Source organism: Vanessa tameamea, chromosome 21 (genome assembly GCF_037043105.1).
Source record: "Vanessa tameamea isolate UH-Manoa-2023 chromosome 21, ilVanTame1 primary haplotype, whole genome shotgun sequence".
Lineage (NCBI taxonomy): Eukaryota > Metazoa > Arthropoda > Insecta > Lepidoptera > Nymphalidae > Vanessa > Vanessa tameamea.
Genome location: NC_087329.1, coordinates 6,996,624 through 7,012,433, shown reverse-complemented (window position 1 = coordinate 7,012,433; position 15,810 = coordinate 6,996,624). Strand labels below are relative to the sequence as shown.

The following is a 15,810-nucleotide window of genomic DNA, read 5'->3' as shown; positions in this document are numbered from 1 at the left end:
ACTCCACTATTTGAAAACTGTCTACTGAGACGTATCCAAACGTCTGCGTAATTCGCATTCTTTTATCTTCAAAAAGATAAAAATGGACACTGATGATATGACTACTAATTATAACTCTCCTTTGTGTCCATAAGCGAGTATAACATCTTTGATAAGCGTTTACTTATAAGAAAAGTCATGTCGAAATAAACTTTTATATGAATAATCTTCAACTTAATAAAATACACAAATATTATTCATACTTAATATCACATTTGAAAAATATAAAAAAATACAGGAGAGAAATATAACTTATCACCGGTTAGAAAATAAACATCACGGACCTGAGGGAACTGGCGAAAGAAACTCGACGGCGTGTTTATTTTCAATTATATCAAATATTATAAAAAATAATAAACGCTACTAATCGATAAAACGATTTTTATACTTGATTGCTATAATACTAAAACATGGTATTCACGCTGGTCATGTCAATAGTCTAAAATCAAAGAGGATGAAACTGTGAAGTTTATCTACATATATAAAATATTATATACTAAAACCTTTTCCAATTCAAAAACAAAATTTATGTAGTTTAGATGTTTTTATTCAGTAAGGCAATACAAAAAAAAAACAACATCATATTAATTTTAAACATAGAGGTAAAATTATAATACTTTATGATTTATGAAACTATCTTCGCACACAATACCATTATTAGGACATAAATATTACAGACCATATAAATTAAATTGTAATTCGAATGAAAAATTACAATAGCAATTCCGAGTCACCAGTTTCTCCTCGGAAAAATAGATAAACGATCCAAATAAATCTTCATCTTCAATCTTCGTACAGATATCAAAAATGTTTGGGTATATTTTATAAATAATATATTTTAAAGATTAAGTAAAATAACTCAACTAATCAACACTTAACGACCTAAAAGTGCCAGGCATTCCTGCATACTGATCATTGAAGCAGTCTTTTCGTCTGAATTTTTCATCTGTGCCAGCTGCATTAACTACTTGCATATGTTTCATGTGTTCCTCTGATGAAAGCACGTCCAGCCATTCCTCTGTAATATTAAGGAAAATGTCACTACGTTGGAATTATGTCATTGTGAATATACCACTGATCTGATCGTAATTAAATTTGACATAATATAAACACGGGACCCAGACAAGGACATAGGTAAAATACGTGATTTATGGAACAGGTATTGATTAATTTATAAACAACATACGTTGCAAATCTTTTAAAGAGCGTTCGTCTCCCCCAAAGTCTTTCGGTAGTATTTCCTTTGGAATATGCTTATGGATTTCTTCGATATTTTTGTGAACATTTATCCTATCCGCCACCTTAGAACTTAAAACTTGTTTCAAAATCGATACAAAAGTGCTAATGACCTTTGATGCACATATAATATGAATAGCTTTAATTCTTACTCCATAACCTTCCTGGAAATAACGAAAATTATTATTCAATTAATAAATGAAGTCTAGTGTAACACTAATAAATTATTCAGCTGATTTTTGTCGATATTCATTGGTCTTATTTAAAAACAGATCTAATTTGGACTTATGAAATTTTTTGGTGATCCCAAAAAATCTTCAAGCTTTTAGAGTTTTTTTTATTCTATTCGATATAATCGCTTGTATTCACTTCCTCATTGGGTACTGTTTGCTTTCAATCTCCGAGTCTGAGCAACAAAACTGTTATTGTATTTTTCTGGTAAGAAATACTCAAAAAAAAGTTAAGAGTTTGACAGTCGGCCGTATTGACTAACTATTTCATTCGATAAACAAGTGAAGAGGTTGATACTAAACTTATTTTTTTAGCATTTAGGCTTGTGAAACATGGATACAAATTCACGGAGGGGCCTACGTGAATTTATAGACACATATGGCAAATGGCTATTTAACACATGCAGGATGTAAACCTTTACTGCTAAGGAAGAAATAAATTACAAATACTAATTAAACCCATATATATTCCCTTGTGTCTTAATAAATATTTACAGATTTAAATGGTGCTGTACTAGCAACCAGCAGTCACTATGTGACCGCTGAGAACTGCTCCGAAAACTTATCACAATAAATTAACTACCACTGGGCACTATATGAAACCTTGGCTGATTATTTGATATAGATTAAAGCATAAGTTTAGATTAAGATATTTCGAATGCCACTAAATTTAATAACAAAATCCATTTATATCTATAATATAAATCAGCTGTCCCCGCGACTTCGTGCGCGTTTGAATGTAGCAAAAACGTTACTGCTGTAGCCTAAGTTACTCCTTATTACATCAGCTATCTGCCAGTGAAAGTCCCGTCAAAATCGGTCCAGCCGTTCCAGAGATTATCCGGAACAAACAGAAAGACAGACAAAAATTGTAAAAAATGTTATTTTTGGTATTCATATGTATCGTGTATACATATATATGCATTTAATAAAGCGGTTATTTTAATTTTACAAAAAGACACTCCAATTTTATTATATGTAGGTATATAAATAAAACTGTAAATCAAGAACTGTATAGTAGGGCTATTAGAACATTTTATGGAATATTAATAATAAAATGTTTAATGTTAGTTTATGTTTACTAATAGAATAAAACTGATATCATCAGCGGTTTACAAACTTACTATATGAATGGATAGAATTTGCCTCAATTCACTGAGATTTATTTTTGACACAAAGTCCACCATATTGGTTTCAGTGAAGTCCTGCACTACAATGAATCCGTTTAAATAGTCGTGGGCCTTTATGTATTCAGATTGCTGTAAAAATATATATAATGTATATTAAATACTATATATTTTCTCGTTAATATAAAACAAATTTAAACCTTTTTTTTTATTTTTTTATAGTAGAGGTGGCAAACGAGCAGGAGGCTCATCTGATGGAAAGTGACTACCACCGCCCATGGACATCTGCAACACCGGGGGGCATGCAGGGTGCGTTGCCGGCCTTTCAGAAAAGAGTACGCTCTTTTCTTGCAGGTTCCTAAGTCGTATCGGTTCAGAAAAACCGCTGGCGAAAGCTGGTTCCACAGAGTGGTTGTGCGAAGCAGAAAATATCTTAAAAATCGCGCTGTTGTGGATTTTCGGACATCTAGGTGGTGCGGGTGATATTTAAACCTAGTTATTTGTAGGCCATAACCAGAGTTAGGTTTTTAATGTAAACTATTTCAATTGATAATACAATAAAGGTTTGTTTGAATGTATAATTATATATATAACGGGGCGCGGTTACTTTGGTTGTTGATTTGGATAATCAAGGAATCGAATAGTTGGCAATAATGTTTGATGGCTGATTTACTTTTACACAAAATTAAATTAAAGTAAATTGTTATCTACAAACTCAAATTCTAACTGAACTAATGTATACCTACTATTTGACATTACAAACAAAAAAAAAAAAAAACATTTAAAAAATATTTCATCATTTTGGCACCAAATGTAGATTTTTATGTGACTTGCAGTTTACGATTAAATTCAATCAAAACAAAACCTGTAATAGGTTTCGAATTTCCTAAAAAATCTTTTGAATAAACGCGGTTTGAAGTTTCGCGGGAAACCGACTAGTACAACTGCCTATGCAACTATTATCTGACATCTAACTGACTTGTGTAATGAATAACAATTTATGCGTTTTAACAAAACGGCCACGTCAGCCCTGTCTCGTATTATCTGGTATCAAATTTCTTATAAATATTACCTCTATATGGTTTTAATGAAACATGTATATTCATATTGATCCCCTTAAGCGGATATTGTTATGAGCAAGGAATATAGCAAGAGGGGTCAAAAACGAACATGCAACTTTAACATCACTGTTGCGTTATTGATAATTTATCGGCCGTAAATCGAGTATGTATATAAAAGGAATATTTAATACTATTTATGTTTTAAAATTTCATTAAATATAAAATAACAAATGCTAGTAACCTATTTGGTTTGGCAGAACTAATAACATTATCAAACTTGATTGATTAATGCAAAAAAAAAAATAGCGCGGTAATATATATCGGCATCTAGATCTATTCTAATAGATGAAATATAAAGTAATACTCTCGATATATAAATAATTTAGTTAACTCTATAATATCTTTAGAAAATATCTATCTTTAGAGATAATAAATGTAAGTTTATTTATACGTTTACTCAACATAATGTTTGTTTTAATTTATATAGAGTGCGTTCATTATATGCCGTTGGGTTCTAAATAAAATAAAGCGAATCGAAGTGTAGTAAAATGAAATAAATATAACTTACAATAATATTATATCTATAGTACTCCATTAATTCTGAAGGCTTGATAACGTTCGCAGTGAACTTGTTGATTTGAACCCTATAATGATCATCTGTTAATTTAGGCAGAATCGCTATATGGCTGAAAAAAAAACGTTTATTTATATATTTGAAAACAATGATTTTTTAAAAATATAAGTAATATTTATTTAAAAAAATATTCAATACATTCTATTTAAAAAAAAAAAATCTTTTGTACAGTATTTTTCGTTTGAGTAACTGATAAATATTTGGCTCACAATCCCTTTAAAACATTTCGTGAAAACGGCTAATCTAAAATAAGGCCTCTTAATATATGAAAATATACCGTCCAGAACAGGTAGACGTAACGAGCTTCTATAACTAAAGCTTTCGAGTGAAGGTAAAGGTATCTTATTATGGTACTTCCGGCAAATATGGAAAAAACATTCACGGCTAAATATTTAAAAAAAGGCCATTTATTTACACACCTCGACATATGATGCCAACGTAGAGACTGTCGCAAGATTTAATTTTTTTTTAATTTATTAAATCTGTTGCTCGCATTCTGATGCAAGCCGTTAGAAACGTTGAGACGTATGTACGTTCTGAGTGAATAGATCTAACTGGTCGAATAATTATTGTTCAGAATCCATTCGCTAACGCTCCTGAGCTTAAAGACTGTCATTATATAAAAAAAAAACTTACTAAATTTGAAAACAATACGTAAAATAAATAAATAGTTTTGAATCAAAAACAATATGAAAAAAATAACAATAGATTTATACGTATATAATTAAGTCATAATCAAAATTCCTATTGCCAGTAGAATTAGGAATGAGTAAAAAAACACATAAATAGTTAACAATTAAACTCGTTCTTGCAAAAATCGGCCTCACCTCGCAAAATTAATTGCAAAAAAACTTCATAACCTATGATGACGTCATTCTGGCTGATATCCGCCACAGCGGCCAATCACAGCGTTGATAAGTCAACGCAAGACAAGTCAACAAGAGTGTAAACATAGGTACCCTCTCTATTCACTCCCTCACTATCCGATTCGACTCAACCTTCCGGTTGAGTTGAGTTCAGGTGCAGAACTGCAGAGCAGCTTGCACCTGTGTACCGAACTGTACATTTCCACTGGCAAACTTCGGGTTGCTACTGTGCATTAAACTCAGAACCTCGTGATTTTCATTCTCCGTGATATGTCCCAGAAAATAAATATGAAGGTACATTTTTTGTACCTATCTTTAAAAGTGGCGAATAATTCTGATGGTTGAGGTTTGTGAATTTGCCAATAGACTTAGTCATCGTCAAACATATACGCCATTTTAATTTATATTATATTATTTTTAATCTATGTACACGGTCACGATCGCTGTACTTTTTTTAGTAGTATATGTGGCCTATACGCTACCAAAAAAAACATGGGCCTGTTAGAGAATTATCATCATCATAGACATTGGCGCTATGAATATATATGTTAAGCACAATATTTTAAAGACGTTTTTGTTTTTATATCACAACTTTGCCTATATGCTTTAAATCAACATAACAACATAATCATTATTAGTTCTGTGAGTTGGTACGTCAATTGATTGGCACAACACGGTTCTAATTTCCCATAAGTATTATAAACGCAAATTAAGAAGTACATTTCCGAGTTTGAATCCGCTCTATACGATTTACATATATTCTAAGCCCAGCTTACTCTTTAATACATGCAATGTGTGTACCTACACAATTTTGCGTAAGTCTGCAAAGTCGTTTTTAACATTACAATCTTGGAAGAACTGCGGCAATAACGTCCTCATGGTGCAAATTTTATCGATCTGGTTCTTTGCTCTTTCTATAGATCCTTTACAGCCAATGATAACAGCTTCATAATAAAATTCACCTGTAAAAACATCAATAATAATTTATTTATTTAATATTAAAACAATTTAATAAACATAGCATATTATATTACGATGTCAGTCATCAGCTACCCGATCCGGCTTTGCGCGGGTATGATAATTGCCTACATAAAACGTTAATATAACTAATATCTTAATTAATTATCGGCAACCTGTTAGTAACTGATCACTATCGCACATACATAATATCACTGAAAGAAATAATCATACATCAATGCGCAAAGACCTTGGGAACTGAGATGCTGCGTCCCTGGTGCTTGTAGTTACAAATGGTCATTCTCCTTTCAAAACGGACCACAGTAATAAAAAATATCACAACTTGATGGTAAAATATATGAATTGTGGTGTTAGATTCTAATGAGAAGAACCGGTAAACTCATTAGTGACTGTATTGACGACCTCGGTGGTCGAGTAGTGTGTACACTGCACTGGTTTTCATGGGTACGCCACTCCGAGGTCCCGGGTTGGATTCTCAGCCGAGTCGATGTAGAAAAAGTTCATTAGTTTTCTATGTTGTCTTGGGTCTGGGTGTTTGTGGTACCGTCGTTACTTCTGATTTTCCATAAACAACAAGTGCTTTAGCTTCTTACATTGGGATTAGAGTAATGTATGTGATGTCGTCCAATATTTATATTTATTTATTCCGACAATCCAATACATAGATTAATATTATAAGTAATCATGGAATTATTAATTACTTATACTTTAATAATTATAATTAAAGTCAGCTTACAAAATATTTTACAAGACCTTAAAGTTCAATATGCTAAAAATGTACCTATATGCTTGACCCGACATTCTTAGTAATTCTTTGTAAAAATTCCACCGCCGTATAAAGACTAAACTGGTATGAAACCGCAAAGGGTAAACTGGGGTAAACGGTACCTTCAATGAAAAATCTAATATCACTCAAGTTAGGTGAAACTCAACAATTGCGCCTCATGAATTTTAACGAGACATTTTCTTTGCGACGCCCAAAGTGATCCGGGTGCTTAATCTCCCACCTGAGGAGGTCGGGATAGAAGGCTATAGTTAAAAGGCAATTTAGTGCATTGAATATTTTATAATACAGTTTAACATTTTATTATGAAACGATACAAAAACGTATTAATGTATCATACAAATGCCTAAATCAATCTTTTAAAATTGATATGAATTTTTGTGGTTATATACCTCAGACCAATGACTTATATGTTATTTGTTAAAAAAGCGTCATAATATATCTTTATGCCGTACGCCGTCACCGCATACAAGTCCTATTTCCCCTAGACGTCCTGATTGATGTTTCACATGAAAAATGTATCTTTGATATAATTAAGAAAATATTTATTTTCGTTCCTTAGTTTATAAAATAAAGCGAGTGTTCGTGTAATACTCATCAACGTAATAAAACATTTGTAAAGGTCGGTTTAAAAGTGAAATTGCTTTTTTTGATTTAAGGCACAATTTTAATAAGTTCCGTCAATTATATTTTGCTTTCCGTGACTGTTTTCCTTATTTTTTTTAATACAAACTTTGAAATTACCTTTTGCTCCGAAATGTTTGCGAATAAATCTTACTTTCAACGGGAACATCTTGTAACTTTCGTTTACATCAACTGTATATACTTTTTAAATGAATAATTACATATTTTTAATGGTAAACAACGGAAAATTTTGCATCTTATCATCATATTATTTGCTGTAGACGAAGCTTGATTCGTTTTTTAATTTACATTTTTCAGACATGCTTTGCATTGCTTGTTTCGGACTTAAAATTCACAAATAAAAATTGATTCTTAAGTACTGATAAACTGGCGTAAATTTACATAATATATACCAAAATTATACATATGTGCGCGAAACCTTACATGTAAGCTAGTACCAGTCAAACTAATTGAGCTGATATTACAGACATTCATGGCGCTCTAATTTAAAAATATTTATTTGACTAACTTTAGACGACCTCTCTGGTCGAGTAGTGTGTACACCGGTTTTCATGGGTACGCCACTCATAGGTCCCGGGCTCGATTACCGGCCGAATCGATGTAGAAAAAGTTCATCAGTTTTCTATGTTGTCTTGGGTCTGGGTGTTTGCGGTACCGTCGTTACTTCTGATTTTCCATAACACAAGTGCTTTAGCTACTAAATTGGGATCAGAGTAAGGTATGTTATGTTTTCCAATATTTATTATTATTTATTTATTAACTCTTTATTTCGTCACACTCATCTAAAATAAGATGTCTATCTGACACGAATGTAAAAAGTTAAGACGCAGGCCTAAGAATACACACGCATTTCAATGTACGGCAATATTAACATTTACTAATTCCGGTAACTACTGAGAATATCATAAAACTAAAACTCATATTTCTTTATCAGGGTCCTGCGATCTATATCCTCATAATCTAGACACATTCTATTTATATTTTCCGCACTGGTAAGCTTCAGAAAGGTATCAAGACGGGTAATTTGGAATTCCTACCAATAAAATCACTACGATGGCCATCGAAAACAATTCTAGCTATAAACAAGATATATCACATAACCAAATCGTATTGAAATTTTATTCGTCAGCTTTCTACCACCGACCACCTAACAACTTACAACTAGACTTAGATCGTACTCTCAATAGTTTTTTTATTATATGGGTAGGCGGGCAAAAAGACCATCAGATGTTAAGTGGTCACCACTACCCACAGACAATGGCGCTGTAAGTAATACTAACCATTTTTGGGAACTAAGATGTTATGTTCCTTGTGTCTGTAGTTACACAGGCACACTCACCCTTTAAACCGGGATATAACAATACTGAGTACTGTCGTTTGTCGGTAGAATATCTGATGAGTGGGTGGTACCTCTACCAAGTGAACAGTATCATCAGTTGACCCATTAGACATATTATTTATTTTGCCTAAATTAATTTGAAATACAATTGTTGATTGTTTCCCAACAAGTTATATTTCAAATTTAATTTAGTATTTCTAAAATAATTATTCTATTATTTGTTCAATACAAATTCTGCATTTGTTTTATTGTTTGAGCTATCGCTCATAGTTGAAAGCTCTCGACAGGAACGGTAATTGTATTGTGTAAAGGTAATTTGAATAGACACAAGAGTCGTTAAGAACAATAGACTACAATTGTTACTGTAACGAGACTGTGCTGTTATAATTTATTTTTAATATGCAACATTTTTTTAATTATCTTTTATTTACTAATACTAAATCTGACAGGGAGGATGGGTCGTTTGTTGCCTAGATCGGAATTGCGATTCAACGGGGAATTGATAGCATTCTTGCCACCAATCCACGCGGTCAAGATTTATACAGTAACTATTTTTAATTCACATTTGTAGAGTTGATAATTGAGATTTTACCAATTTAATTGATGTAAAAGCCATCAATATTAAATATTACATTCATAAAAATCTTACATAATAGTACATAACCCATTATTTTTTTCTAAATTTGACAATTTTGAGTGACCCATATTTTTAGATATTTGTAATATCGTGTTGCTTACGTCGTGAAAATTTGTTTTATTGTAAGCAAGCGTTGTCGCTGATACAATGGAGATTTGCAACAAATATTATATATATAAATAATCTTCCTTTTAACAATCTAATTATTATGACGATGTAAAAATACATTCGACTTTACAGAAATCACCTTAGACTCGAAACTTCAGTGGAATCCTCATTATGAAGTTAGAAAAGTTAGACAACTAACTGATGTTGATATTTTGGTTACTTTCATAGGGGTAACGCTAAAGATATTGACACTGTTGAAATCTTGCAAAATGGAGATGGCCAGTCTATTTATAACCTTGGAGCTCGAGACTCACTTCGGGATGTTTCTAATAAAGTGGTTATACGTAATTTGGTATTAAAACGCTAGTAAAGCAAAATTATTATTATATACCGTATCAAATGTAACAACAGCCCTTTCTGTTAATGTTGGACAAAATAAATCTTTGTGTAACAGTTACTACAGTTTTTTTAGGGATTACTACAGAAACAAAACTCTTAGGGAATTCTCATTTGTCATCCCTTCCAGTTAGACTCAATGATTAGAATGGCGTATGTTACTGAGTTGAGGTTAAACAGATAACTAACTTTGAAACTGCTCGATTGATATATTGTGCATATTATCAAAGTATCACGTTCTAATTTCAAATAATCGCTCATTTTATTTGGTGGTATTTGGTGGTTTTTATGGTGGAGTAGGTGTTGTAGGTAGTCTGTTGTATTTCGGTTGGCACAAGGGACATAACATCTTAAATCCCAAAGTTAGTTTCGCATTGGTGATACAAGGATATTTTAATACATTTTACAGTATGTATGTATTTTTTATCTATATATAATATTTGCCAGTCCGCCTATCCATTTGATATAGAAAACACTCAACACTCATTATGATTTACTTAGTAATAAATACAATTCAGTTACATTATAAAAAATAATAATTACCAATAAGAAAAAATAACATTTAATATTTTAAAGTATCACAATACACTTCAACCTGTTTGTAATAAAAAATGCCGAGGGCCCCGAGGTCATAGGCCGTGGACCTTGCCTCTATAACAACATGGTAGTTAAATATATACGTATGTATATACATCATTAGATGCGAACAAAAATCGTTCTAAATTATATGAAAATAGAGAACCTCATTGAGATACCTATTAAATAATATATTATAGCAAACTATGTATACCTAAAACCGAGTAACCAGTTGTTTATGAGGACACGTGTTAACCAGTTAATAATAAAAACTTAATATTTTATACCATAATTGAAGGGTCTTTAGGTCAAGGTGGCAGTGTTTATCTGAACGTAACTAGTATGTATATTAAATAATTTATCTATACTAATATACTAATAATACTAATACTAATTATTAATATTTACTAATATTAATATTATAAATGTGAAAGTAACTTTGTCTGTCAGTCTGTCTGTCGCTCTTTCACTGCCAAACCATTCAACCGAATTTGACGAAATTTGCTATGAAGCAAACTTGAACTCCGAGGAAGGACATAGGCTACTTTTTTTGCCTAGCACATGACAACCGACCACTAAAACGCGAGCGAAGCCGCGGGCGACAACTAGTCTAATATAAATCCTTGATGGTATTTTAAACGTGGAAGTGAAATTATCTATAGATTTTTACGATTTCACGTTTAAACATCTCTACCATAATCTAATCACAATGATTTTTTTTATACACGTTGACAGGAAAGGGCATAGGGAACCTAATATCTGACCACTTCCCTTACACATGGGTAAAACCGAAGTCGGAAATAATTAATTGAAAAGTTGGTAGATAAGAAATTTGAACTAGAACATTTTCTTGTTAAATGTTTTTTTAAAAATAACTTGTCACAATATTTTCTAGGTTGGCAAACGATAACGTGTCACTAAAAATCCGTCAAATTTTCTTTTTTCATATATCAAATTATAAGTAATACAAGCATTAATAATATTAAAATTATGATAAACGAAGCGACTATCAATCACGCTTATAGCCTTAACGGACACCTGAGTCATATTAAATTACATGCAACATGTACAAATGAAAAAAAAACAACTGAAGAGCTAGTCTAATACCAAAAAATCATTATGTCAAATGATACATACTTGAGATGATATACAAGAACAAGTAAACAAATAAACGTGCATAGCTTGCGGGCAACCCTAGTTTATGCACCATATTCGGATATTTCTTGCATATGTTATTGATATACTAACAAATATTCTAAAACGAAATCACTTTCTATATGACACAAATTAATGGAATTCTGTTAACCAATTCCAAAATTATTTATCCTGTAATAACACTAGTTAGCTTACTAGAAATCCAGCAATACAAAGAGCTAAGGGAATAACAAAAGTAACGCGAGGAGCACACGAACTATCATAGAAAACGTCCAGATGATAATTTCAACAAAAATATTAAATTGGCTTAAATTTATTATTATTATTTTCTTTGCATATTCTTTAAGTTTTAGTTTTCTAATACAGTATAAGTAACTTAGACATACATATAACAAGATTAGACTAAATTGTTTTTTTTTATTTTTTATTTAGTAGATGAATATTTATTAAATTTACTTTAAATGAAAAATATTCGGTGTTTGGAAACAGTTCAGTTGTGACTTGACGTGACATTATCTCACGCCTAAATATTAAAACATTTTTTTAAACGCATCTCTATTACAATCAAATGAATTTATCTAACTAAATAACAATGTTACTTACTAAAATCCTTTTTTTTAAAATGTTTTTGTTGTTGCACCCATTTATGCAGGATACTGATGGCCTCCTTCATTTGTCCGGGTTTATCCAGATTGTACTGTTTGCGGACTACCGTTAAGGTATCTGGTTTAGTTTCTAGGATTCTGTCTTGCGGTATTGTATCCATTTTTACTAATAGGTGACTACTCGCTTCAACTGTGTATACTATACTGACATAAATAATCATTAAATTAATAAACGCCGTCCTACAGATTAACATGTATTAATATCTTTCTTTGTGGTAGGGCTTTTTGCAAGCCCTTCTGGGTAGGTTAGACCCACTCATCAGATATTCTACCGCCAGTATTGTTGTGTTTCGGGTTGAAGGGTGAATGAGCCAGTGTAACTACAGGCACAAGAGACATAACATGTTAGTTCCCAAGATTGGTGGCGCATTGGCAATGTAAGGAATGATTAATATTCGCGGTGGTGACCACTTACCATCAGGTGGCCCGTATGCTCGTCCGCCAACCTATGCCATAAAAATGTTTAGACGTCCGCAGATTTTACAAATATCTTCAATCAGTCAATGTATATTATTTTTTTACATGGACTAATCTAAAGGAAACTCCAATTCGGTATAATTTTGCTGTAACTTAAACTAAATCTATTTGACATAATTATAAATTAAACGAAACAATATTGTTTATTTGCGATTGTGATAATAATCAAATGTTCATTTGCCTATGAATTGACATTGACAAGGGTGTAACTATAGAATTTATTGCTGTTTTTACATTAGAATCTACATTTCAATTCGGAGGTAGCTTTACAAACAAATTAATCCTGTATCATGGCGGTTCAAAGGTACTTAAAAAAGCCTATTTGAAAGAAAATACTTGGTTTTTGCTAGGATCTGACTCGAGGATTGGTAACAAACATATGAAAAATATTTAGACCAAGACAAATACATTGTTTTATTTTTAATTTGTTTTTGAGCCCACGATCACTCTTGCCGCAGCCACGTTCAATGCCTACTTTACAATTTCTTTAAATAATATGTAGGTTAGTAAATTCAATTATAATCAGACATTTTAATTATCAAGATAATATTTAAAAATAAATTCAACAGAAAAGAGTAGAAAATAGCTACTCCATCTCAATTCGTAAAAGCTGTCTAGGGAGAATTTTCTGTTAAGCGCATCCATCAATAAATACCATCTGCGGTGCATTGTGTGTACAATGTTATTGAATCCAGACCCCGAATAATAAGGTTGCCTTTGCGAATGATGTAGGCGATGGAGATATGCTTTAGGGAGTTATTGAAAGGTCTTGTGTTTTTGGAACGAAGTTCTTATAAGCGGCTCACAGTAAAGTGAACTGGAGGAAATCGTCACGTAAGGAGAAAGTTATGTCCCTTCCACCTCTCTTTCTCTTTCTCTCTGTCTCTTTCTATATGTATACGATTTCCAAATTAAATAATATTTTTTATGGCATTGGTTGGCGGATGAGCATATGGGCAACCTGATGGTAAGCATGCAGCATGCAAGCGTTTCAGCATGCGCCTCGATCGTTGACACACATGGTATTATTCATTATTATAGTAAAAAAAAACTTATTAAACTACATCACGTACTATAAAATAAAGAACAAAAAGAGAAAAAAATAATAATAAACAAATCTTTCTAGAGAAAGTATAATACTTTATAGACATTTAAGTTAATTAAAAAAAAAATACAACTTTTTAATTTCTAATCGTTTAGTTCTTCTAAGCCTACAAACGTCCACTGCTATATTGTCTTGTTGTCTGCCTTGAGATTATTACATATGACCTTCATGCGTTGATTGTGTTCAACGAGATCGATGCGGGGATCTCGCCTACCTACTGGTGTAATATAGTTCACTCCATTATCGCCTAGGTCACAAACATGTTTCATGGAGTCATTAAATCAACTCTCAATGGTGTCCTTTAATTTTGCTTTAAATAATATAATCGGCAAATTAGAAAGAGATTAATGTTCTTTCTATTAATATTTTATTTTATTTTCATTAGGACAACCAACAGTAGATACAATATCACATCCAAAATAAAAATAAAAAATTACATTTCGAAATTATCAAGGCAAAAGTTCTACTACTTACAGGTAGTCTCATCATGCATTATCATATTACACAATAATTATTGAAAATATGAATCAAACATAAGCATAATAATTAAAAATAAGAAATACAATACATTTTTTAAACTATTATATAATAAATAATAATAAAAATAAATAATAATATTGTACACGTAATTAATGTTTATTGTTACTTATGACTACTAGATGGCGTTATGTCAAATTGTAGACATTTCTACATCTCGATGGCAAGATTCACTAATTATTTTATATGTTTGTAAGTAACATCTAATTGTTTTATTCGCCTTCTAACGATGTAAAGGCCAGTAGGGCCAACAGTACGACTACATACAGGAAAAAAAAATGTTTTATTCATAAACATCAGTGTTGTGTAATGTGTAGCATCCTTAGGATCGAGTGAGCTGGTTGTATGTTTTTTTTTTTGTTAGAGGTGGCAAACGAGCAGGAAGCTCACCTGATGGAAAGTGACAACCACCGCCCATGGACATCTGCAACACCGGGGGGCTTGCAGGTGCGTTGCCGGCCTTTCAGGAAAGAGAACGCTCTTTCCTTGAAATACAAATCTAAAATATCAAAGAATGATGTAATAGAAAAGCTTGAGATGGTATATTAAATATTTGTCACACTGGTGTCTACGATTAAAAGGACTCTTTTTTAAGTCTTTGTATGATTTGACATATCATTGTTACTCATCAAAAATATAATTGTAATTCATTGACCTAACTTTTTATTGATATAATGGAAGGAATAAATGAAAAGTAAGCTCAGTTGAGCATCATGCAGGTTCTTCTCAGGTGGCAAACGAGCAGGAGGCTCACCTGATGGAAAGTGACTACCACCGCCCAAGGACATCTGCAACACCAGGGGGCTTGCGGATGCGTTATTATTTATAAAATCTTTTAGGATTGATTCAAAGTTAATTTTATAAAGTAAAACCTAGAATTATAATCTATGTATATGTGTAACTTCTTACTACTTTCTACGAAATCTTTCTTAGCGAAGCCATTTCACTAAAATGTCAATGGACGCTTCTAATCTTTCAGGACTATCTAAATTCTTCAATTTTCTCAGATAGTGCATTGTATCTGAATTTAATTGAATAACGGAAATTTCACATGTTAACTCCACTGTTGATCGGGAGTAAATATAATGCTGACTTAAAATTCTTCGCAATAAAGTTATTTTTCGGCGTTTAAAACAAACTAGAGAACCGTCGCGTCTTCGCACGGTAGCAAATTCTAAATAAAGAAAAAAAGAATTGCGCTTCGCAAGATAATAT

The 15,810-nt window shown here is 31.9% G+C and overlaps 1 protein-coding gene across 1 annotated transcript; it reads right to left on the bottom strand.

The window, feature by feature from the left end:
• Window positions 1-695: 695 nt before the first annotated feature.
• On the bottom strand, window positions 696-12,666 carry LOC113395614 (uncharacterized). The gene is made up of 6 exons (XM_026633250.2): window positions 12,415-12,666; window positions 5,999-6,155; window positions 4,262-4,379; window positions 2,630-2,764; window positions 1,226-1,439; window positions 696-1,057 (listed from the first exon to the last, which is right to left on the bottom strand). The coding sequence occupies exons 1-6, from the start codon at window positions 12,635-12,637 to the stop codon at window positions 903-905; spliced, it is 1,002 nt and encodes a 333-aa protein (XP_026489035.2). The 5' UTR covers window positions 12,638-12,666; the 3' UTR covers window positions 696-902.
• Window positions 12,667-15,810: the final 3,144 nt, after the last annotated feature.